Source organism: Cololabis saira, chromosome 21, assembly GCF_033807715.1.
Source record: "Cololabis saira isolate AMF1-May2022 chromosome 21, fColSai1.1, whole genome shotgun sequence".
In the NCBI taxonomy this organism is placed as follows: Eukaryota; Metazoa; Chordata; class Actinopteri; order Beloniformes; family Belonidae; genus Cololabis; species Cololabis saira.
The window spans coordinates 12,625,687-12,649,520 of record NC_084607.1 but is presented as its reverse complement, the minus strand read 5'-3'; the positions used below and the strand labels follow the sequence as shown (position 1 = coordinate 12,649,520).

General features: G+C 41.0%; 1 protein-coding gene across 4 annotated transcripts in view; it reads left to right on the top strand.

The window, feature by feature from the left end:
- brd4 (bromodomain containing 4) overlaps positions 1–23,834 on the top strand; it is a 51,487-nt gene that overhangs the window by 14,696 nt on the left and 12,957 nt on the right. For all 4 annotated transcript variants that reach the window (XM_061711479.1, XM_061711477.1, XM_061711478.1 and 1 more), the window contains exon 2: positions 21,917–22,307. In XM_061711479.1, the coding sequence (XP_061567463.1) occupies positions 22,065–22,307 (243 nt within the window). In that variant the 5' untranslated portion in view covers positions 21,917–22,064. The remainder of the gene's footprint in view (positions 1–21,916; positions 22,308–23,834) is intronic.

The window sequence follows — 23,834 nt, the reverse complement described above, 5'->3', positions numbered from 1 at the left end:
GAATTGTTCCAAACAATAATTTTTTGTTGATTTAATTACTTCTGTTTCAAAGACCCCTTTGGAATGTGTAAATAAAGATCAGTCTGTTTCTCTTATGTTAGGTTATACATTGATCAAACACAGGCTATGGGTAGTTACTCAAACTGGTATCTAAAAGTTGGGTTGTTATGATCCATCACTATACATTAGGAGTGTAACGGTAGACATATTCGTACCGAACTGTTTTGGTACAGGACCATCCGTACGGTACAGATGTGTACCGATTCGAATACAGTACAACATTTAACAGTAGCTAGTTAACAGGCTTGTTTTGTGCACAGAGCATACTTCATATTCAAGATCTCACACGGACATCTTAAGTATCGTCGTACTGGAAGTTTGTAGTCAGCCCCGGACTCCCAATTTAGTTTTTCGTTTTTTTCCTGCTAGCAGCCGTCATGGTTGATGCAAACAAGAAGCCGAAGCTTGAAGACCCTCCCTTACCTTTTAAAGTCTCCTGTTTGGGAACACTTCGGTTTCCCGGTGAAAAACAACAACGGACAAAGACAAGTAGATAAGATGAGAGCTGTGTGCCGACATTGTTCAACAGCAATCGGGCATGTTTCTGGCAACACATCACACCTCATAATAACACATTTGAAACGGCACCACGCGAATATGAATATTGCTACTGCAAGGAAAGAAACCAGCACCATGTCAATGCAGCTACCTTTGGCATAGGCACAGGATTTTGCTAGTAATTCAGATCGAGCTAAAGCTATAACTAATGCCATTGGTGTTTTTATAGCGGCGGATCTGCAACCATACTCAGTGTTTGAGAACACAGATTTTAAACACATGCTTTATATTTTGTTTTAATTTGAGATTTTTTTCATTTTATTCGTGCGTGTGTGTGTGTGTGTGTGTGTGTGTGTGTGTGCAGAAAATAAAGAACTTTATCACAATATTTGAATTTTCTGAGACAGTCCTGTATATTTCAATTTTATTTATATAGCGTCTATCTAGAGACCCACAACCTGACTCCCGAACAATGGCAGGTACCTCTCCCTAGTGAAAGAAAAACCTTAAGCCAAACAGTGGCATGGAGAAAACTCCCCTTTAAGAGGGAGGAAACCTTGAGCAGGACCCTGCTCATAAAGTGGGGCCCTCCTGCCAAAGGCCAGCTGGGCAGAGCAGGAAAAGGGAGATCAGAAAGAGAATGAAGAACAGACTGAGGAGAGATATAGACCACTGTCAAAGGTACAAAAGATAAGATATGGTATTAACTATCCGTGACTAGCTGACTAGCAGTTCTGTGTACATATTAATGATACATGGTTAGTTGGCGTAGTTCAGGGATGACCATATAAACATATGTAGACCGCAGACACTGAGGTGGTCAGAGGGTGGGACTGCAGGTCAGGATGTCAGTAGGTATCCAACAGAGACATCTATACAGTCAGGTGGAAGCAAACACTGGCATGGTCAGAGGGTGGGACTGCAGGACGGCATGCAGCTCCTGGGGCTCTGGCCTGTAAATATGTACAGAAGAGAAAAGGATGGGGTAGACCAACTACAAGAACAATGGGAAACAATTATGGTGATGAGGTACCTCTAATTAATAACTGAGGGTTGATCTGTAGAAAGGAAAGACGAGAAGGGGTGAGGGGCTCCGTGGATCAGCTGTGCCCCTCACCCCATGCACACTAGGGCTGCAACAAATAGTCAACCTAGTCTACAAAAATGAATGACTAAATTAGTTGCCAACTATCTTAATAATTGATCATTAGTTGGCTATGTCATCATATGTCTGTTTCATACTGTCGGTTTTCTTAAGTCACCCTTTCCACTCAAAGCTGCCGATCTTTGACCAGTTATCCAGGGTTGGTTTACAGGGGCTGTAGCCTAAGCAGGGAAGCCTAGATTTCTCTCACCCTGCAAACTTCTAAGGAAGAGCCCAGGCCACCTGCAGAGGAAACTCATTTCAGCTGTTTGTATACACAGTATTGTTCTTTTGGTCACTACCCACAGCTCTTTACCATAGGGGTGGTACGAACATAGATTGACGAGTAAATCAAGAGTTTCGCCTTTTGGCTTAGCCCCATCTTCTCTATGACATGCCGTAGACAATTTTAGACAAATGTAAAACCTGATAGCTAAATAAAATGGTTTTAGTTATTGAACAATCGTACTCTGATTCGTCAATTAATCATTTCAATAATCAATAAATTAATCGACTTCCGAAATAGTCGTTAGTTGCAACCCTAATGTGCACATTATTCATTGCGTATCTCAATATTATTATCATATTTAAATTGATGTTAACCATGATAAAATATAATTCTTTGGAGTGCTTGCTGTATTAAAGGTATTGCATGCATGTTATAGGATAGAATTCATACAGTATTAATACCTCATTCTTCCAACTATATGGAATGTTTAGAATTGTGCCAATAATTTAGTTGATAGATCAAATATGAGTTTGTTTGGCTTGTGCCTATGTTACTTGGGACATTTTACATTTCCACCATAACATTTTGTTTTTTTTGATAACATTTATAATTAGATAAAGCTTAATTTATTACATAAACATACATTCTTCTTGTATATCATTATTATTACTGTCTTTTTGACCCCAATCAGTTGAGCCAAATGGCTGTCCTCCTGAGTCTGGCTGTGCTGGGGGGATTTTAGCCCTTTTAACTAGGGGTTTTCCTGTCAAGGAAGTGGATATTAGATGCAAATGAATTTTGGCTTTATGTGAGAGTTTGAAGAGAAGAAGACAAGTTTACCTATCAACATCGCTTTAAGAAAATAAAGAATACAGAGGACATTTAACGGGCATCAGGAATTATATACTTGCGGGAAGAAAAAACAAGAGTTGTCAGATTGTGTTGCGGCTGCAGAGTGGAGATATTAAGACGTTGAAGATTGTGATGAAGCGAAATCTGACCACAAAAGAAGCAATGTCATGAGCGAGGTCACCGGAAAGACAATACATCTCAATGGAATGGATATGTTTCACAAAAACATCTTAGTCAAATCCCATGGATGTTTATCAATGAACATCACAACCAACGTGAAATTGAAGTGTATTTGGCAGCGTTACCTCCACTCCGATTCAAGTTGTAAAAGACAACAGAGTAGCATGCTGTAGTAGTGTTGCATTATGGGTATCATTGTTTCTTGTTTTGTGTTGCGCTTTGGGAAGAGTTGTGGGTTTATTATGTTCGTACTGGTTTATGAATGTTTATATTCAGCGTAGTGTATCATTACCAGTGTTGGGACTAACGTGTTATTTAGCAACGCGTTACAGTAACGCCGTTAGTTTTGCGGTAACTAATACTCTAACGCATTACTTTTTAAATTCAGTAATGCAGTTACCGTTACCAAAGGTGCGTTACTCCGTTATTTCTGGCTACAGTGAAGCTTTTTTTCCCCGCACGCGGAGACGGAGGAAATGTAGTGTGGATGTGTGTGTGCTTTCAAAAACATGACGGTCATGTCGAGACCCCTGTGAAGTTAGTTTTACGTTGGATATTCGTTGGATATTCAAAAGAAATGCCGCTCCCAGAGCGAACGTCTGTCGAATATCCAACATAAAACTAACTTCACCGCGGTCATGGAGAGCCGAGAGACGGCGAGTTTCGCAACGTGGAGATATTGTCATTACAGTAATCCCTCGTTTTTCGCAGCGGTTGCGTTCCAAAAAGAACCTGTGGTACCGTATTTTCACTACCATTCGGCGCACTGTGTGGAAAGGCGCACCCTCAGTTTTGTGTGTAATTTTTGGATTTAAAACACACATACGGCGCACCGACTGAAAAGGCGGCGTCTACAGACACGGAGCGCACACACGCGCCGCAAAACACACCCGCGCGCTGCAGAACACACACACACAAGCACACAAGAGTGCTTATTTAAAAATAGAGCGGGAGCAAAACTTAGTTTGATTGTATTTTATTTCCGTTTTTACATTAATCAAACCCTTCAAAGTCCTCATCCTCTGTTTCTGCATTAAAGAGCTCTGCTGAATCAGCTGTGCCAGTCCGAATTTCCTCCCCGTCAGAGTCACTTTCCGTGCCGTGCGGCGCCTCGGAAATGATGCCGGCTTTTGCAAAAGCCCGAACAACAGTCCCAGCAGATACGTTAGCCCCCGCATGATGTGTGAAAAACACCAGGTCGCCGCACATGGACCTGCCTCAGCCACTCGATCATCATCCCTTCATCCATCCAGCCCTTTTCATTCGCCTTTATAATGACTCCGGCTGGGAAAGTCTCTTTAGGCAAAGTTTTTCTTTTAAAAATCCCCATAGGCGGCCGTTTCTGTCCATCAGCGCGGCAGCCAAGCACAACAGTAAATAAACTTTTCATACCCCGTTGTGCGGATCCCCCACCGCGCTGTTCCCGTCCTCTCCACCGCGCCGGATGGTCCCCGTCCTCTCCACCGCGCTAGCCTACGGTGTAGGGTACGGCGGCGACGCGCACCCCCGTCCTCTCCACCGTGTGATTCACCGGGATGTCGAACATGCTGGTTATGTGGCTGGGCTGTTTTTTTTCGAGAGAGAGAAGAAAATAGTTATAGGTCGTTTTGTCGCTGTTTTTTCTTCTGGGCAAAAAGATTCTTATAAACCGACATGCCACCATTGGTTATATTTGAGACTGTAATGAACGATTCATCAAAGAGTCCCGTTCCTGAGCTGCTGCTGAAACTTATTGGCCGTTCTCAGCTTGTTGCTAAGCAACCAACGTTATTGACACAGGAAGTGAAGAAGCGGGGAGACTGTCTTAAGCCAATCAGAATGCACAACACAAGGCACAATGCAAATCCATACAGTACCTGCTGAAATGAAGGCTAGAGGGGCATTAATGGGAGCATTTAAAGTAACTCAATAGTTACTTTTCATAGTAACGCATTACTTTTTGGTCTAAGTAACTGAGTTACTAACTGAGTTACTTTTTTAATGAAGTAACTAGTAACGGTAACTAGTTACTATTTTTCAGTAACTAGCACAACACTGATCACTACGTGTGTTTTGAGTCTTACAACTCACACAATACGTGTCCACGATCACCTGTCTCATAAGTAGGGCTGGGTGATACGACCTCAAATCAATATCACGATAAATTGGGCAGTTTTACCTCGATAACGATAAATGTACAATAACCTTTACCCGCCAAACAAAAAAAAAATCTATTTTCAGATTGGCTGATTGGTTGGTAACTCCAGACAGCTGCTGAGAGCTCAGCGCACAGTAGCGTGCCGTGATTCGTTTGTAAGATGGACTGTTACTGTGCGCTGAAGTTAATTTCTAAGCATGAAAAATGCCATGTGTGGCGTGAGAGTATGTGAACTTGTTGAAATGCGCGAGTTTCACACTAGACAGCTTCTTAGTTTGAACCATCAGCCATTTTCTTAGGTTTCCCTTCTGGGACTGGATGGGTAGAGTCATGTGATTACACACACGCTGTACACCGTCTTAAAGGGGAATGAAACTACCATACAGTCAAAACAGACAAAAAGACATTTATTTTATTTTTTTAATCAAAACACCGAATTTACCGACGTGGGAAAATTGACGTTGATCTTTGCAGCATGAATTTATATTTAATCCTTGAAGCATCACAATCTGATTCCTCCGCTGCATAAATAAAGACAAGCTGTGCAGCCGCAGGGGGAGAGACCGGTCTAGGTCCGGGCCTCCATCAACAGAGAAACACTTTCTGGAGTCCTGCAGCACCTGCGGCCGACTCGATATAAGACTCTGAAAGTAGCTTAAACATTCAATAAAAACATTATTCATATATTGCTCAGTCACATCAGTTTGTACTAACCAACTTTTCAGTGACATGTTAGTTTTATCTAAGACAACTTTAGAGAACCGGTACTTGGCTGCAAATTGTATTTTAATGGTTGTCTGTTCAGACACAGTTACGGTATATTTTAAGGATCTGGCTTTTATCTCGAGAAGTCGTCTCATACGGTCGTCATGGCGACTGAGAGATGTCAGACCTGTCAGCAGCTCCCGCTGAAAGGGTCATGTTGGTCTGAACTGCAGCGTCGCTGAGTCCAGTTCAGGGTAGCGATCCAGAAGGATCCTCTTGGTGACCTAAATCAGCTGATGGTCCAGTCTTCATCCTGGAGCAGCAGATCAGTGTGGTCCCTGAAGACTCGCTCCCTCCTGATCCTGCATCAGCAGTGTCCTCTAACGGAGACAAGGCTGCCATTGTGATCTGCAGGTTACCTCGTTTTGTGCCAACCTTTATATGTTCATGTGGTTGATTGTGAGATTGTTGCAGTTCCACTCGTGTGTAACTTATCTGGTGATGTGGGACTGTTGTCTTTCACGTGCGGTAGTTAACTTATTGTTGATATCACGTTCCCTCATATTTTGGACTTCACTGCATCACAGATGAGTGTCGCCAACAAACAAAACCTTAGAAATGTACGTATGCCAGACTTGATGTGTGTGTGAAGGATCGCAACTTTTCACGTTCAAGTCATGTTTTGAAAATCCGACTGAGCATAGAAAGTGGCATATGCATGTTTTTTGTACATAAGGCCCCTGGTCTGCTAACCCCCTGTGCCATCTCCTCATGTGATGTTTTACAGTTCTCGGGTTTCCTGCATTGAGTTGAATCCTGCGTACCACAGATTTTCAGCAATTGGCTTTCAGATCCAGTTGCGTCATGGATAACAGTCTGTTTTGGCGCTTTTATACTAGTACCTACTCAGCGCGACTCGACTCGTCACGCCTCGTCTCGCCTCCACTCGCCTTGTCCTCGTTTGTTTCTAGACACCCAGATGAGAAGTGGGCGGGTTGGAGCGAAGCTGCTGTGACGTATTTTATTGTGTGATCTAAACCAGGGGTTCTTAACCTTTCTGACCTTGGGGCCCAATTTTTTCAGTACAGAGTGGCCCGGGGCCCATTAAATATTAACACTTTATAGCAGGGGTATTCAACTAAAACTTTAAGAGGTCCATTTAGAGAAAATTCACTCAAGCGAAGGTCCAGAACATCATTATATATATATATATATATATATATATATATATATATATATATATATATATATATATATGTGTGTGTGTATGTATGTATATATTCGAGTAGCCTCATAGTTGTATATACATCTGCATCTGACTGGTATATTAAAAAGTACATATTTGCCACTTAACATGTGTAACTTGAATTACACACATTTCTTTCTCTTAAAAATAAAATACATTTTATTTTATTTTTCAAATGCTATCTTATTTTATTTCTCTACCAGCAGTTTGAATTTCCCCTTTTCTTTGTTAATTGTCTCAACACATTTTTATAATAAATTAATATAAACATTGGTGAGCCTGGAACGATATTTAGTTTTACAAAGCAAAACTTAGTTTGATTGTACTTTATTTAAGATATTACATTAATATTACATTAATCAGTTGTCAGAGGACTCAGCGCGTCAGGTTTCATCCGAGCCTGATCAGCTGAGACGGGGAGCCCGCAGCTCTCTGGCTGCGGAGCACCTGAGTCTTTCCGATGCTTTTGAGAAAGCCCGAACAGCCCAGTCCAGCAGACACGACAGCCCACGCATCTACATGTACAATCCTTCAGCAGTAACGACGGAGCCCGCAAGCCCGAGCGGCACCGACCTCCCCGGCCGCGGGGACGCGTCGGGATAAATGATCAGACTGCGCTTGCTCGCTCTGGGCGCAGACCCAAGTAATCGATCCCTGATACTGGCGGATCTAACCTACTCTGTGCAAAATTAAGGATTTACTCTGTAAATACACACCATTTCTCTTACTATTACACGTACAGCTAGCTGAGTGTCTTCTCCTCATTTGGTCGGGAGTTGCTATGCAGTCCCGCGGCCCCCGCGGCCCAAACGTACAAAACAGATTTTTTTTTTGCGGCCCACTAGATGGCGCTCGCGGCCCAAGTGTGGGCCGCGGCCCTATGGTTAAGAATCACTGATCTAAACGGAGAAGACAACAACACTAAAGATGTAGAACCTGGAGGAGATGATATATGTGCTGCTGGGTCTGTGACTTGTGTTCGATATCAAGTTAAAAAATGAGTGAAAGAAGCTTCAGCGGCAACACTTTTTTTTTTTTTGTCGGCGCTGATGAAAAGTCAGTTGGTAACCGCGAGCGGCTGAGAAGTGACCAAGCGTCTGGTAGATCTGGTCGTTCCTTATCGCCCGTCTAGATCCCTTTTTAATTATCTCCCTAGCCACCAGGTTTATGAACATCTGCACCTCGGAGTTGGATCACGAAACAGACATTTGCGCTGCCATTGCCTGTTGAATAAAATCGCCGCGAGCCGCTCTTGCGCTGATTCCAGCTTCCCGATTCAAACGTCTGACGGCTCCGCCCCCCGACCAATCGGTGACGTGTAGTGTGATGACGTCAGATACAGGGCCGACTCAGCACGCTTAGAACCTCAGCAGAATAGATACAGAAAAAGTATCTACTCGGCACGCCTCGACCTGTAGTGTAAAAGTGCAAAACAGGGCCGTGTCCAGTCGCGCTGAGTAGGTAATAGTGTAAAAGCGCCATTACCGTCTGTCTGTTTGTTTACCTTCACAGGTTAGCAAGTAATTGGTATAGCTTTGCTATGCTGTTTAGTTGGACTCTTTATTTTGTCCCAATGTACATGCATACAGAGGGAATTGATATACTGACCAAAGTATGTCAGGTTTGGATAGACAGCTCGGTACATCTTTTCATTTTTTTTTTAAATTTGCTCCGTATTGGCTTCTTCCTATACTGCCCATGGCAGGAACTGTGGATCATGCATTCTGTACATAGGCCAATTCCAGTCCCAGTGAATGTTTACTTACTGGGATTAGCTCAAACTCATCTGCACTATCTGGGCGTGTTAATCTGACTGTGAGAGCTTGGTCTAATTAGATTTCAGTCTATGTTTACAGTCTATGTTTACATTTTAAATCAATGATTTCAGTCAGACTAATGCAGTAATCAGATTTTTTTCTCTCTCTTTTCTACTCTTCTAAATTGTACTCACTGTGACTGCCTTGTACCAACTGCACTTTTGGGTCAGCAGAAAATGTTTATTTTTTAAAATTTACACATTTTTAGTTCAGCATCAGATTGTATGTTGTGTTTTGGTTTGTTTTTAGTCATAATGTATGCTTTTATTTTTTTTGTAACATTCATCCACATTCTTAAATCACTTTATTTCATTCAACTTAAGACCCCAAAGCATAATCAAAAAAGACTTACATTTTAGTCTTACATTCTAGTCTTTTGGAATACTACTGCAAGAAGAACAATGAAAAACAGCATTAGTGAAATTAATACATTTCTGGCTGGTGTTGTATATTCACAATGAAGCTGTTCCCTGGTGAAGGGGTAAAGATGGTTTTAGCATAGCGACTTCAGCCTTAAGAAATTGATTTATTTGCTCTCAGGCAAAGGACATCACATTGTTTTAACACTGTTGACTTCAACTGAAATCTTAAGGCCTAAAATTTATCTTGAAGTCACACCCCCCTCACGTGAATGATTTATCGTCTTTTTATACTCTTTTGTTTGTTACCCCTTTTTAAACAAGATGATTATCTTGAGGCCACATGCAAGATCAGTTTTCTTGATGTGACATATGTACTCCTACCGTAGTAACTCAAACAACTTCCTCCCCAGAAAACATTCCACAGTTGTCTACAGTGAGTGATGCATGTCCATGTTAAAGGTTAACTGATATACCAGAGCTAAGAGCAATGTAGGAAGTAAAAGCCCTGACATCTATGCTGGGGCCTTCTCCACTCTATATTTCTTGAATTATGTCTTGTATTCCAACAACACTGTTACACTTGGACAACAGTTGATTTTTTTTTTTTTTTTTTTCAATTAATCATTTTGAGGCTCCGTCACCCTCTCTGAAGCACCTTCTATGTTGGCGGATACCTTGCGTTTAACACTTGAAACTATCGTGTCACCTGTCCTTTTTACATTAACTGACAAAGATGCCGTGTCAAGCCGGCTCCTTGAATAACTCGCCTCTGACGGTACACTTAATCGCGGGTCACGACTAATGTAAACGGAACTGACACGGGATGGTGAGTCATGTGTGAGATTTGTTGATGGCAAGATGAGGATGTCCACAAGTTCCTCATCCTCACAGCCGTGGACATCACAAGTCAACATATTACAGAACTGTAATTAGAAAAAAAGTTGTTTGCATTTAATGAACACAATAGCAGGAGTGTCAGAGGAAGACTGCTGGTCCTATTTGTTCAACACGATTTGGGCGAAGTTGCTACACAAATCCTGTTGTTATTCAGTATGGATTTATCACCTTCTCCATCTCCTTCATCAACCAGCTCTTTTGATGTTGATGAAGCCAGCGAGGCCGATCAAACAGTGGGCCATAGCACTGGATAACACCCCTAAGGTCGTTTTCCCTCCCCTCAATTCAGCTTCAGGCACCAGGGGGGCAATAATACGCTTTGCATTTACACTGCCCACTGCGCATTAAACACTCGTTCTTCATCCAGGTATAGCAGGGTCTAAAAACGGCTTGTGACTGTCAATCTCAAATCAAACTGTTTTGTTTTAAACATGAATGTCACTCAATAATTATGCCTTCCTTTCAATTAAAACAACAGTTTGGTATCGCTGTAGGCTAAATTTCCAATGAATTACTTAATGCATTGCCATAAATACTTGTGTAGCTCGATGTCATTTTTATTTTATGCACCTCCTGTGTATTTTTTTATAATGAACTACACATATATGAAAATTATTTGAATCTTCTTTTGGTCTACACATTTCAAATGTTTAAATATAAATGTAGTGAATGGCAACTTTTTCTTTACCATGTGATCAAAAGTCTACAGAATGTTATTGTCATTTTGGTCATTTGAGTTGTTGCCAATAGCTTGACTTAGATGTGTATGTAACCGGACTGACTGTGAAGAACACAAGGACCACTGAATGCTTTCTCAGTAGTATGATTTTATTATAATTATGATTTTTTTTAATATGATATAGGTGGAATTTTGGAGAAGTTAAGTTGGTGTTTTGAATTATAAAATTTAGCCAGCCTAAATGGTTGCAAACTAAGCCGTCACTCTGAAGCCCTTCCATTACACATGGATTTATACGTGAATGCACATCCACACCTAGGCTGGCACACACGGGCCACAAATCTCAGTATTTGCTGAGATACCCAACAAGGAAATTGGCAAATTAGCATTTACTAGAAAACACTAACAGAGGTTTCTTCCTGTTACTTTTCAAGACTAACACACACAGGTTAGGAAGTATAGCTCCAGTTCAAACTGTACGCAGTGCTGTGAAGTCATGAAAGACAGCACTTAATCCATTCAGCTGCCGTGTATCCAGATGTGCACAGTGATGGATAATGTTGTGGACTTCTCTTCAGACATTACCAGTGCGCAGTGGCTTCAGGGCTTCCTGCAGAGCATCGATGGTAGTTATGTGAATTTCTGTCATAGTAAAGAGATGTCTTTCATCCCTCTGATATTCTCATGACATAATTGTGGAGACTGGTTGTTGGTGCTTCACTTGCTTATGCAGGCAGATCAAGTTGATAATTCTCTCTAAATTGATGGCTTGGCCTAGTAGTATGATGAAAAAATAGGCAGTTACTTGACTGAGAGAACACAACAATTGGGGTAGCAAAAGCTTCTTCAGAAGCTAAATGAAGAGAGTAGAACAGCCAATATGAAGCCAATCCTTGATTTCCATGGCAAAGACCATGTTTCCTTTCATTTTTGTTCAGGTAACTCTGTGAACTCCCAACTCTTGGAATGTCTCTTGATGATAATGCAGCAATATTCCTTGTGTGTCTGGTTTTGTATGTGAGGCATGAGACTGAATTCTCTACTTGTTATTACAAGTTACAGTTACAAGTTAGGGTGGCTCTTCGTTCCTACTTCAGTGACTTTAGGGTGTGTTAGAAGCCATGGTGGTATTGTCACTGAAAATTGTATTTCCAGTGAGGTTTATTTGGGATTGATGGTTTTAGCAGGTAGCATCTCTGGGTAGTGTCATGTTATCCGCTTTAACATTTTGGTTTTTTGTATAAGGCCTGGGCGATAAACTGAAAGTGTACCGTTACTGATATTCACTGCGATGACTGACGTCAATTTTTGGTAAATTCGGTGTTGATTTTTGATTTAGAAATATTTTAATTTCCCTTTAAGACGGTGTAATCACATGACTCAACCCATCCAGTCAGAGCGGGAAGGGAAACCCGAGAAAATGGCTGATATAGCTGCGGACAAAATAATACAGGGCTCTCAAGTCTCACGCATTGAGGGTGAGACTCACGCATTTCAACAAGTTCACACGCTCTCACGCCACACCTGGCATTTCTCAGGCTGAGAAATTAACTTTGCCGCCAAATAATTCCAAAAGCCCATTTTACGGACCAAGGTGTGCACTGAGCTCTCAGCTTAGAGCAGCTGTCTGGAGTTACCAACCTATCAGCCATTCAGAAAATAGATTTTTTGTGCCGGGTAAGGTCTGAGTTGCTTCAAGCCTTCCATGTATGCCTTGCAGAGGTAACCTAAGTTACAACACACATTACTCTTAAACACGAATACAAATTATCATGGATTAATCCAGGTAAAACTGCCCAATTTATCGTGATACTGATTTTAGGTCATGATGCCCAGCCCTATGTTGTATTTCCACTGCATTTTCTGCCTGTGCTGCAGGACTTGCACTCTGGCTTTAAAATTAAAAATGTGCAAAGTTGATTCAGGCATCTATCTATTCCCTTTGTAGTGTTTTCATGGATGAAGCCTTCAACATGAGTCAACAAGAGTAAACTAATCAACTTTCGTCTTTATGCCTCAGAGGAACTGGTTACTATAAACAAGGTAAAAGCTTTACAAATAAAAAGGCAGCAAAGAATACAAATAGGATAGAATATGATCAAAAATACACTGTTTGCAGGCCTTGAAAATATTAGATGACATGTTAAACTCATCATTGTTGTGGAATTTTAACTAATAATGAAAACACTATTCAATGTTTAGATATTTTACTTGCCTATAAGATCTACGGAGGGTTGGCCCCCCCTTCTGCAAAATAACTGTTCAACAAAATTTAAAACTAGTCTGTCAAAGCTGGAGCTTGAGGGGATTAGAAAGTACATACTAAAGTGCCTTTGGCAGTCAGGGATCTTTTATTGGGCAGGAAAAACTGGAGAAACTTAACCCACAGAACTAAGGAACATGACATGTTATGCTTTAATATCTGTAAATAATTTATAAAACAGTGGCTGCTAGCTTGTCATGTATTTTTAGGCCATGTCACGATACACAATATATATCTCGATATTTTGCCTTAGCCTTGAATTAACACTTTGATGCATACAATCACACCAGTATGATTATTCTATATGTCTACATTAAAACATTCTTGTTCATACTGCATTAATATATGCTAATTTTAAACTTTCATGCAAAAAGGGGGAATAAGTCAAATTTACCAAAACTGTATTTAGTAAACAGTTACTAAGCAGTGAGTGGCACAAACATAAAAAGTGTCATTTCAAAATAGTGCACGTTGCATCACTCTGACTCCCCGTCTGAAGAACATCTGCTAAGAACATGTTCTGGTCCCGGTTTTACCAGGATGATCTGCTCTCGAGCAGGAGGGGCCTTTAGAGCACCTTTATATTAAGACTAATTGTAGGTGTAGGGACTGCAATGTTTCATCCTCTCCTCCTTTACTTTGCATCACTTTCACTTACTTTTAGAAATATGATGTCATATAGTCTTGTTTGACTTTGTTTCGATGATAGTGATTGATTTCATTTGGCCACATTTAAGCAATAAGGTGATGTTTCTCAGCTGTGGAAGAGAAAAGGCTCGGGCTGCGCACAGACGCCTGTGCGCACTGAGCGGCTCCTCGGCTGTCCGGAGAGCCGTGCATGTCGTGCGAGGAGAAAACATCCCCTCCCATCTTTACTAAACCATCCCAGTTTGCTTTGAAAAGAGTCAGTCGCGCGTAGCAACCGCGCAGATGAACTCACGGCGCAAACAGGCCGAGTTTGGGAAAGTTAGGTGGAACTCACCGGCGGTCCCGGACAGCAGCAGCGACACCTGCTGCCGCTACCTTTCTGCTGGGCGTATGATGATGCACGCATGTGACTGACGTATGTAACTGGGTGCGCTTGTTTTATCTCTCTGAGAAGGAGAGACGAGACGAGAGAGTGAGAAAAGCCTGTAATTTAATGCCCGCGGCTAAAAGCAAATGCGTGGCAATGTATACTCGAATATTCACGATACAGTCATTTTGTACATCGCACAGAGTAGAAGCCGCGATACATCGAGTATACTCTATATCGCCCAGCCCTACCTAAAAGGATTTCATAGTTTCGTTATGATTATCAAGATGCTATTCACTGTGTGTAGAGTCACAGCCACAGACCTTGGGTTCAAAGTACTGTGCCTGATGATATCAGGGTTATTGTTGTTATTATATATCATAACCATTACCCATTATGACAAGCATTATTATCATGGCTACTAGGATGGGATGTCAACAAATTTTCAAAAAAGAAGCTTTTAGCTTCAGCTAGCTTTAGTTGAAACTAAAGATATAACTTGTTACTTTCTGGTACTTTTTGAGTAACAAGGACTTGAATGAGATTCATATTTTCAGTAAAGTGTCTGGGACTTAAGATGCTAGAGCTCCCGGTTTCCTTGAACTGTATTCCTTGACGTGTGTTAGGGATGGGCGATATTTTACCGTTCATGATATACCGTCAAAAAAATTCCCCACGGTAAGAATTTGTCATCTCGCGATAAAAACGATAAATTCCCGTTGATGACGTTTTTGTGTTAAGCCGGATTTAAGGAAGGAAGGAAGGAAGGAAGCAAGCAAGCAAGCAAGCAAGCAAGCAAGCAAGCAAGCAAGCAAGCAAGCAAGCAAGCAAGCAAGCAAGCAAGCAAGCAAGCAAGCAAGCAAGCAAGCAAGCAAGCAAGCAAGCAAGCAAGCAAGCAAGCAAGGAAGCAAGGAAGGAAGGACCCAGAAAGAAATGAGCCTGAAAGAAAGAAAGAAAGAAATGAGCCTGAAAGAAAGAAAGAAAGAAATGAGCCTGAAAGAAAGAAAGAAAGAAATGAGCCTGAAAGAAAGAAAGAAAGAAATGAGCCTGAAAGAAAGAAAGAAATGAGCCTGAAAGAAAGAAAGAAAGAAAGAAATGAGCCTGAAAGAAAGAAAGAAAGAAAGAAAGAAATGAGCCTGAAAGAAAGAAAGAAATGAGCCTGAAAGAAAGAAAGAAAGAAAGAAAGAAATGAGCCTGAAAGAAAGAAAGAAATGAGCCTGAAAGAAAGAAAGAAAGAAAGAAATGAGCCTGAAAGAAAGAAAGAAAGAAAGAAATGAGCCTGAAAGAAAGAAAGAAAGAAAGAAATGAGCCTGAAAGAAAGAAAGAAAGAAAGAAAGAAAGAAAGAAAGAAAGAAAGAAAGAAAGAAAGAAAGAAAGAAAGAAAGAAAGAAAGAAAGAAAGAAAGAAAGAAAGAAAGAAAGAAAGAAAGAAAGAAAGAAAGAAAGAAATGAGCCTGAAAGAAAGAAAGAAAGAAAGAAATGAGCCTGAAAGAAAGAAAGAAAGAAAGAAAGAAATGAGCCTGAAAGAAAGAAAGAAATGAGCCTGAAAGAAAGAAAGAAAGAAAGAAAGAAAGAAAGAAATGAGCCTGAAAGAAAGAAAGAAAGAAAGAAAGAAAGAAAGAAATGAGCCTGAAAGAAAGAAAGAAAGAAAGAAAGAAAGAAAGAAAGAAAGAAAGAAATGAGCCTGAAAGAAAGAAAGAAAGAAAGAAAGAAAGAAAGAAATGAGCCTGAAAGAAAGAAAGAAAGAAAGAAAGAAAGAAATGAGCCTGAAAGAAAGAAAGAAATGAGCCTGAAAGAAAGAAAGAAAGAAAGAAAGAAAGAAAGAAAGAAAGAAAGAAAGAAAGAAAGAAAGAAAGAAATGAGCAAGAAAGAAAGAAAGAAAGAAGTTTTGCAGTACAGGTGTACTAATTTAATTGTTTTTTATTAATTCAATTTAATTGGTGTAGTTTTGTTAGTCTAGGTTTTTTTATCGTCATTTTTATCGTTATCGGGATAAATGCCAGAAATGATCGTGATACATTTTTTAGTCCATACCGCCCATCCCTAACGTGTGTCACATTATTTTTATTTGTACTAAATAAAGCTTTGTTGGAAATGGGGTGGGGGGGTCTGCCGGTTGTTGCGTATTTCCCAGGATGCTTTACTGGTTAAACTATGAAGAAAATGTAGACTTAAATGTGTCAGACCAACTTCAAATGTGTCCTGGCTGATTGAAACTGTGATGACATTTATTTGAACCCATTTTAAATGCAAGGTCAGAACAGGCTCTCTGTCAGTACGTGCACATGCAGCGATTCAACCTGGTTGGAGATCATTTGCACACATCGTACTGACTTTTAAACTGCATGTGAACACCTTAAGTCAGTCCAGTCAATCTGATCAGACCGGATTCGTCAACCTACTTGCAGCACCTAGATAAGCCAGTCCCAAGCCAGTCGCAACCGCCTTGTTAATGCCATGTGAACGGGGACATAGATATTACAGTCTGCGCATGCTCGAGATTTTCCCCCGGGTGGGGTTTTCCCCCGGGGGAGGGGATTCACCTGGAAGTGAAAGGAGACGACGACGCTGCTCAGTAGCACCCTGGGGTGTCGTTTGACTGCTTCAGGGGTGTCGTCAAAATATTTCCTATTCTGACATTTCATATATAAATACTGTATTTTCGCGACCATACGGGCGCCGTGTGGAAAGGCCTCAGTCTTGTGTCATTTCTGTATTTGAAACACACACGGCGCACCGACCGAAAAGGCACACACACAAGAACACACACACACACGCACACAAGGTGCTATTTAAAAATACAGCGGGAGCAAAACTTTGTTTGATTGTAGGCTATTTTATTTCAGTTTTTACATTAATCAAACCCATTAAGTCTCATCCTCTGTTTCTGCATTAAAGAGCTCCGCTAAATCAGCTGTGCCAGTCCGAACTCCTCGCTGTCAGAGTCTCGTTCCGTGCCGTGCGGCGCCTCGGAAGTGCACGCTTTTGCAAAAGCTCGCAAAATAGTCCCAGCAAACACGTTAGCCCACGGATCAACAATCCATCTGCAAACTGTGGCATAACTGGCCCGGCGTTGCTTCCACTCCTGGAGAAACTATTCTCCCTCTTAGTCATCCGTTGCTCACACGCCGCCTGCAGCCTTAAGGCTGATTTATGGTTCTGCGTTAACCAACGCAGACCTTATGGCGTAGGGTACGCGGCGCACTCACCGAACGTTGCGCGTCGCCGCGTACCATACGCCGTAGGCTACGCCGTCGATTTTACGCGGAACCATAAATCTGCCTTTATTCACCCGCCCGAGACTCTCCTTTTATTCTCCCCACCAACCGCCCGTGCGCTCCCTTTGCCAGCTCTCTGGTGATCTCCCTCCAGCAGCTGCCACTTTATTGAGGTTTTTGTAGTGAAATGAGGAGGAATCATAGAGATAACTTCTCATTTCAACTAACTGGATCAGCCGTTCCTCATCCATGATTGTTTCCTACAGCGCTTTCAACGCAGGCGGCAGGAAGAAAATATAAGCAGGTCTACCGTCCGACTAAAGTGGGGAAAAAAACAACAAAATAACGGCGTGAGGTGACGCAATGAAACAGCGAACAGCTGGAGTGAGCGGCGTGTTCGTGGTGTTAAATGCAGCAAACATGTCACATCATTACTGGGATGTGGGGAAAAGCAGAGGACACGAGAAATGATAAAATAGGTACCAGATCTTGTTGGATCCGGCACAAATTAAGCTCAAATAAGATTAAGATAAGATTCTTGTTAGGCTATATCTTATTATTTTATCAGAACCTTCCAGCCTGGCGATCTCCCTCCAGCAGCTGCCACTTTATTGAGGTTCTTGTATTGAAATGACTGTTTCCTACAGCGCTTTCACCTTTTTTTTCCAACTTTCAACCGGCTTTCAACGCGACCGACAGGAAGAAAATAGAAGCAGGGCTTGCGACAAAAGTCCAGCTCAAAACGGCGCGCCGCGTCGCTCGCAACCAGTATAGACAGTGCAAATAAAACATAAAGCAATGGAACTGTTGTTGACGCTGACGCTCGCTCGCGTCGCATGCAGTGTGGACACGGTGTAAGATTCGCATTTACAGTCAGAGCGATGCAGCGCGGTTTTTAATTATATTTTACTCTGGGGTGTCGTGAGATTTTATTCACTTTTGAAAGGTGTCATGACTGAAAAAAGGTTGAGAAAGGCTGTTTTAGACAGATTATTAATAGGAAAGCAGTGAGAATGCACTTTTTCCTTCCTTGTTGTTGTTAAGCGGAGGTCAACCGGAAGTGGCTCTTTGTTGAAATGGTTACCATGGTTACCTCGGGTACAGCGCCACCTAGCGTCACGGAGTCAGCCATGCTCTGGTTACAGTGGCTTATTCAATCTGATTCAGTCTGTTCTCAGAACAGCATGTGTACTCAGACAAGTTGATCCAATCTTCTGCATGTCATTATCTGATCAGATCTGCAACCAGCTTGAATCGCTGCATGTGTACGTACTGTGTGTCAAAGCAGCTTTTCCATACCACACTCAGGGCAAGCAATGTCTGTGTGGCAAGTAGAGTCGAGCTGGCGAGTTTATTTCAAATTCTTAATATGCCACAAAATAAATAAAAGGCCAGTCAATTTGTTTTTTTTTTCTTCAGTTAATTAGATTAGACTTTTTAGTTACTACAACTGATGAAGTTTGGTGTCAGCGGTAGCTGATTGCTTTGTAAACTCCTTCTGCTCTGGTTTTGCGTCATGTGTGAAAAATATTACATAAGATGTGACAGAATGTCTTCATTTTCCTCTTATTCATTATTGATTCATGATGCCTTGTCCCCTATCACTCACTGAACTGAAGTCAACTCTGTTACAACACCGGCTTGCTTAATTTAGTTGTCTCTAAAACGAGAATTAGCCTATGTTGTGAACATTATTGCATATGCATCGTAACACGACTGCAAGACTTTTTATTTTATGCTTTTTAAAAGGGTCCCAAAAGGTTTGCTTTTAAAGTCTCAATGGGCTAAGCTTCCAATACCAGTAGCAACATCCTAATCTTAGTTAATTTACTTTTCATATTTTGCGTAATTTATTTTTGTACTTTTTCTACTTCTGCGGTAATAGGAATCCACGCTAATGTTAATATTATGCCATTTATTTCAAAATATGATTGAACATAGTTAGAGTTGTACGCCCTGCCTCATAGTTACCAGGATGCTCCAGAGTTATTTTCTGAGCATATCATAATGTTGCATACTGGTGGAAAGGTAAATGAGATGTTTTAAATAATCCATCGGCCAGATGCAAAATCAATATTAAGTGAAACCTTTAATTTTAGTGTTGTCAGAGATGCATCTGATATCTGATGTACAATGGGGCATATTGACTGCAACCATCATAGCATATTTCATACAATCAAAATAATGGCTCTGGGGATAAAAAAATAAAAATGTATGCACACTGAAACAGGTTGAGATTGATCAAAGCCAGATGGAAAAAGTTGAATGAACACTGTTTTTTTTTTTTTTTTTTTTTTTTTTTTTAAGAAAACATTAAAATGTAAACATACATAATAAGCAGATAATAAAGATCTCGTAAGTATTTCAAAGTTAAAATACATGATCATTTGTTTATTTTAGTTTTTCTTTGTTGTGAAAAGGAGAAGATTGACATGGAGAGGTGAACTTAAAAATAAATGACAGTTTCAGAGATCACAGAATTAATTTTGAAGTCTTTTCTTTCCTCCGGATATTCCTATCTAGACCTGACCAGTCTGAGCATTGTGGTTTTTGAGCTGGATGTGGTTTATGGTGGTCTAGATGCCCTAAAAGCATTGATATTGCTATCCACAGTGACTTTTGGCCATTTAGATTTTTCCAAATGCTGTCCCAAACAGCAGGAAAGTGAATCAGGGAAACAAAAATATAATGTACGAAAAGATTTGTTTGTTGTTATATTATTTTCATATCAGTTATGTCAACTATATCATATCATAATTTCGTTTTTAGGAAATGCATGTCTAGTCTTAAAGTGCAGTTGGGCCATATTCATGTCTCTGCTTTTTGAACCCCTTTGAACAGTAGATTGCACAAAACTTTGTGTATTTATGATGTTTACCAAAGACATCGACGAAATGAAAAAAGGAAAATAAATGCAGGCCTTGGATGACAGTGCCACAACAGAAATATTAAATCAGGATCTTTATGTGTCTTGGTTGCATCAGTCCAACCTCTCTCACTCTCTCTCTCTCACACACACACACAGTGTCCATAATGTGCCATAATTTTGTGCTCAAAAGAGGTTAGGTTTACCTAACTGACCCTTGCTCACTCGGATAACATCTGAAAAATAACATGATAAAAGTCCTTGGTACATCAATATTAATTGGCAGCTTTTTTTTCTATACTTTTTCAATTACATTAAGTTTGGGCCATGTGAGAAGGCCATTGATGTCGTGTGATTTGCCTTCACGTCTGTGGATCAAAGCAGGTGAAACTGACATACTTAAAGGGGATCTATCCTGAAAAACACGTTTTCTCTTGCTTTAACATATATAAAGTGGTCTCCCCTCAGCCTGCCAACTCAGAGAAGGAGGAAAGCAACCAAATTCTGCAGTGTCTGTACAGCCGCCCGGATGAGCCATCCAGTCTGATGTGGCTTCTACGAGCCGTTCAGATTCTGCTCCCTTTCGTTACGTAATCAAAATGCGATTTACATCGGTTGGCCTCCGGTGCGTTAAGCGACGCCCACAACTAACTCCGCCGGCCGGAGCTTCCGCCATTTTCTCGTAGCGGTGTATCGCGTCATTCAGGCAGCCAATCAGCACAGAGCCTGATTATCATAGCCGCCCGCCCACTCAGAATCCTGCATAGATAATGAGGTTAGAGAATGGGAAGATAAAGACATGGCTCAGAGGCTGAATAATTCTAATTTATTTAGCAAAAAAAATCAAAAGCTTGTTTTTAAGACATTCAAGGCTTGTTTAAAATAGGTATTAGATGCCATAATAGGTCCCCTTTAAGGTTAAGGTTGGTTTATTTTTTGTACTGCTTTTAAAGTAATTTTGCTTCTAGACACAAGATTGCCACTTGTGTAAGACTGATACTGTTTTTTTTATTGTGTGTGGTCATATATTATATAAGATAATTCCTCAGAAACGTGTCTGCTAAAGCATAGAGGAGGCCAAAGCAGTGATCATGTGGTTTTACAAACTGCTTCCGTCTTCTGGGAAAGTGACTCATCAAGAATGAGATTGTGTGTGTGTGTGTGTGTGTGTGTGTGTGTGTGTGTGTGTGTGTGTGTGTGTGTGTGTGTGTGTGTGTGTGTGTGTGTGTGTGTGTGTGTGTGTGTGTGTGTGTGTGTGTGTGTGTGTGTGACCTCGTGTAACCCAGAGTTCTGCTGTTAGTGTGTGTCTGTATAGTGTTTCAAGGTTGTTTGTCCTTTTTTCCTCTTTTTATTTATATATATATTTATTTTTATTTATGTGGAGTGTAATGTCTCTGACTGCGTGGGATTGGTTGTTTTGGTAGGCCTGAGCACAAAGTGGTCCACAGTTCCTCAGCTGCCAGATGACACTGATTACCTTCTCCCTCCTTGTCCACCCACACCTAAGCACTCCCAGAATGTGAGACGGGGTTAAAGGATAAAAATCCCTTAAAATGACACACAAAGATGTTAAAATCAAACTTAGCCACCCGTATATATTCCATCCGTTGTTGATACCCTCTTATTTAAAACCACATATTCTATTATTCCAGTTTTTATTATTTAGAATAGCTTATTCTTGTATAAAAATAGGATTTGGCTTTTCCTGTTAATCTTGTTGATAAAAGTCTGTTTTCTCTCTCTCTCCAGAGAGTCCAGTGAGGAGTGCAATGGGATCAACGGTGCTCTGTCAGTGGAGTCTGTCCCAGGGCCAAGACTGAACTGGTGTCCTGTGAACACCAGCACCCCTGCCCCTGCTCCAGCTCCAGCTCCAGCTTCTGCACCAGGGCCCGGGCCCATGTTCAACTCCGTCAGAATGGGGGACGGCCTGGATACAGCACAGATGTCGGGCAGCGGCAGCCAGGGGCAGGCCCTGTACGGCGCCAATCCTCCACCTCCAGAATACATCAACGCCAACAGGCCAAAGCGCCAGACCAATCAGCTGCAGTACCTACTCAAAGTGGTGGTGAAAACCCTGTGGAAGCACCAGTTTGCCTGGCCTTTTCATGCACCAGTGGATGCAATTAAACTTGGCCTGCCTGTGAGTAACAGCTTTTATGTGTGTATGTGTGCGTGCATACGTGTTACATCTCATGCGAGCTAGCACACGCTTCTCAGCATCTAAACATTCCTACTGTTTACTTATATATTCTAATCAATAATTTATAGGGATTCATTAATGTATGCAAACCATCCATGCAGCCTTCTTATTTATGCAATTGAGTTTTAACTACACTATTGTTCAAGGCTGCTTAAATGGAGGAAAGTGGTCATTCTTTTGCTATTTGAAGTGATGTTATGTCATAATTTTTACACCAGGTATTAACAGCAATAAATGAGGTTTTTGTTTCCATGTGTACATTGATGGACCCCTTTTTGGACTATAAAATGCTCAAAATGTTTTGGTCATGGCTACAGTATTCGTCCCTCAAAGACATTGTCTTTTTTTTCTCCTATTCACTGTGGATTGTAACATGCACACCAGATTATATAAACTAGAATAAAAAAGAAAAAAGAGAGAAGGAAATCTGTTGAAATACTACTATACACAAGTTTGTGAATCCCAAATAGTTTTCTTTATTTGTTTTTTTTTTCATGTCATCGTAAATTCTCTTTTTCATTCAAACGATGGAAGCAAACAATAATGATCCAATAGAAGAAATGAGGGACAATACATGCGGCCATTTAATATTGTATTTTGGGAAGGTAATAACATAAATGCCTTTATCAAATTTCTAATATTTTAATAAAGCAAATCAATTATATAGCATCTATTACAATATAAGTTGTCTTTAGGCACTTTCCAGAGGCGCCCAGCATATGACCATGCAGAATTATTATATAAACAATGGCAGGTAACTCCCCTAGTGGGAGAAAACCCTTAAGCCAAACAGTGGCATGGAAAAACTCCCCTTTAGGAGGGAAGAAAGCTTGAGCAGGACCTGGATCATAACGGGGAACCCTCCTGCCGGAGGTCAGACGGGCAGAGCAGAAAAAAAGGGAGGTCGGAAAGAAAAAATGAAAAACAGAGAGAGTAGAGACATAGCCACACTGTCAAAGATACAAAAGACGAGATACTAGTATTAATTATCCGTGAGCAGGAGAACTAAGAGTTCTACGTATATATTACTGATACATGGTTAGTTGGTGTACTACAGGGAGGACTATGTAAACATATGTAAACAGCAGACACTGAGGTGGTCGGAGGGAGGGACTGCAGGTCAGGATGTCAGTAGGTATCCAACAGAGACATCTATACAGACAGGTGGAAGCAAGTACTGGAATGGTCAGAAAGTGGGACTGCAGGACAGCATGCAGCTCCTGGGGCTCTGGCCTGCAAACATCTGCAAACCAGACTGACCACTCACACCTAATTGTCATCAGAGCATTGACATGTTTTCCTAAATTAATAAATAACCAATCATACATATGATTTGTAATTTTTCAAAAGTTGTGGAACTCTGATGAGCCTTCTGCTCATATTTACTCATAAATACAGAATATTCTGGATTCTCGGAAAAGCAAAAGACTGGTTTATGATATAAAATTAACAACTACTGTGGTTCTG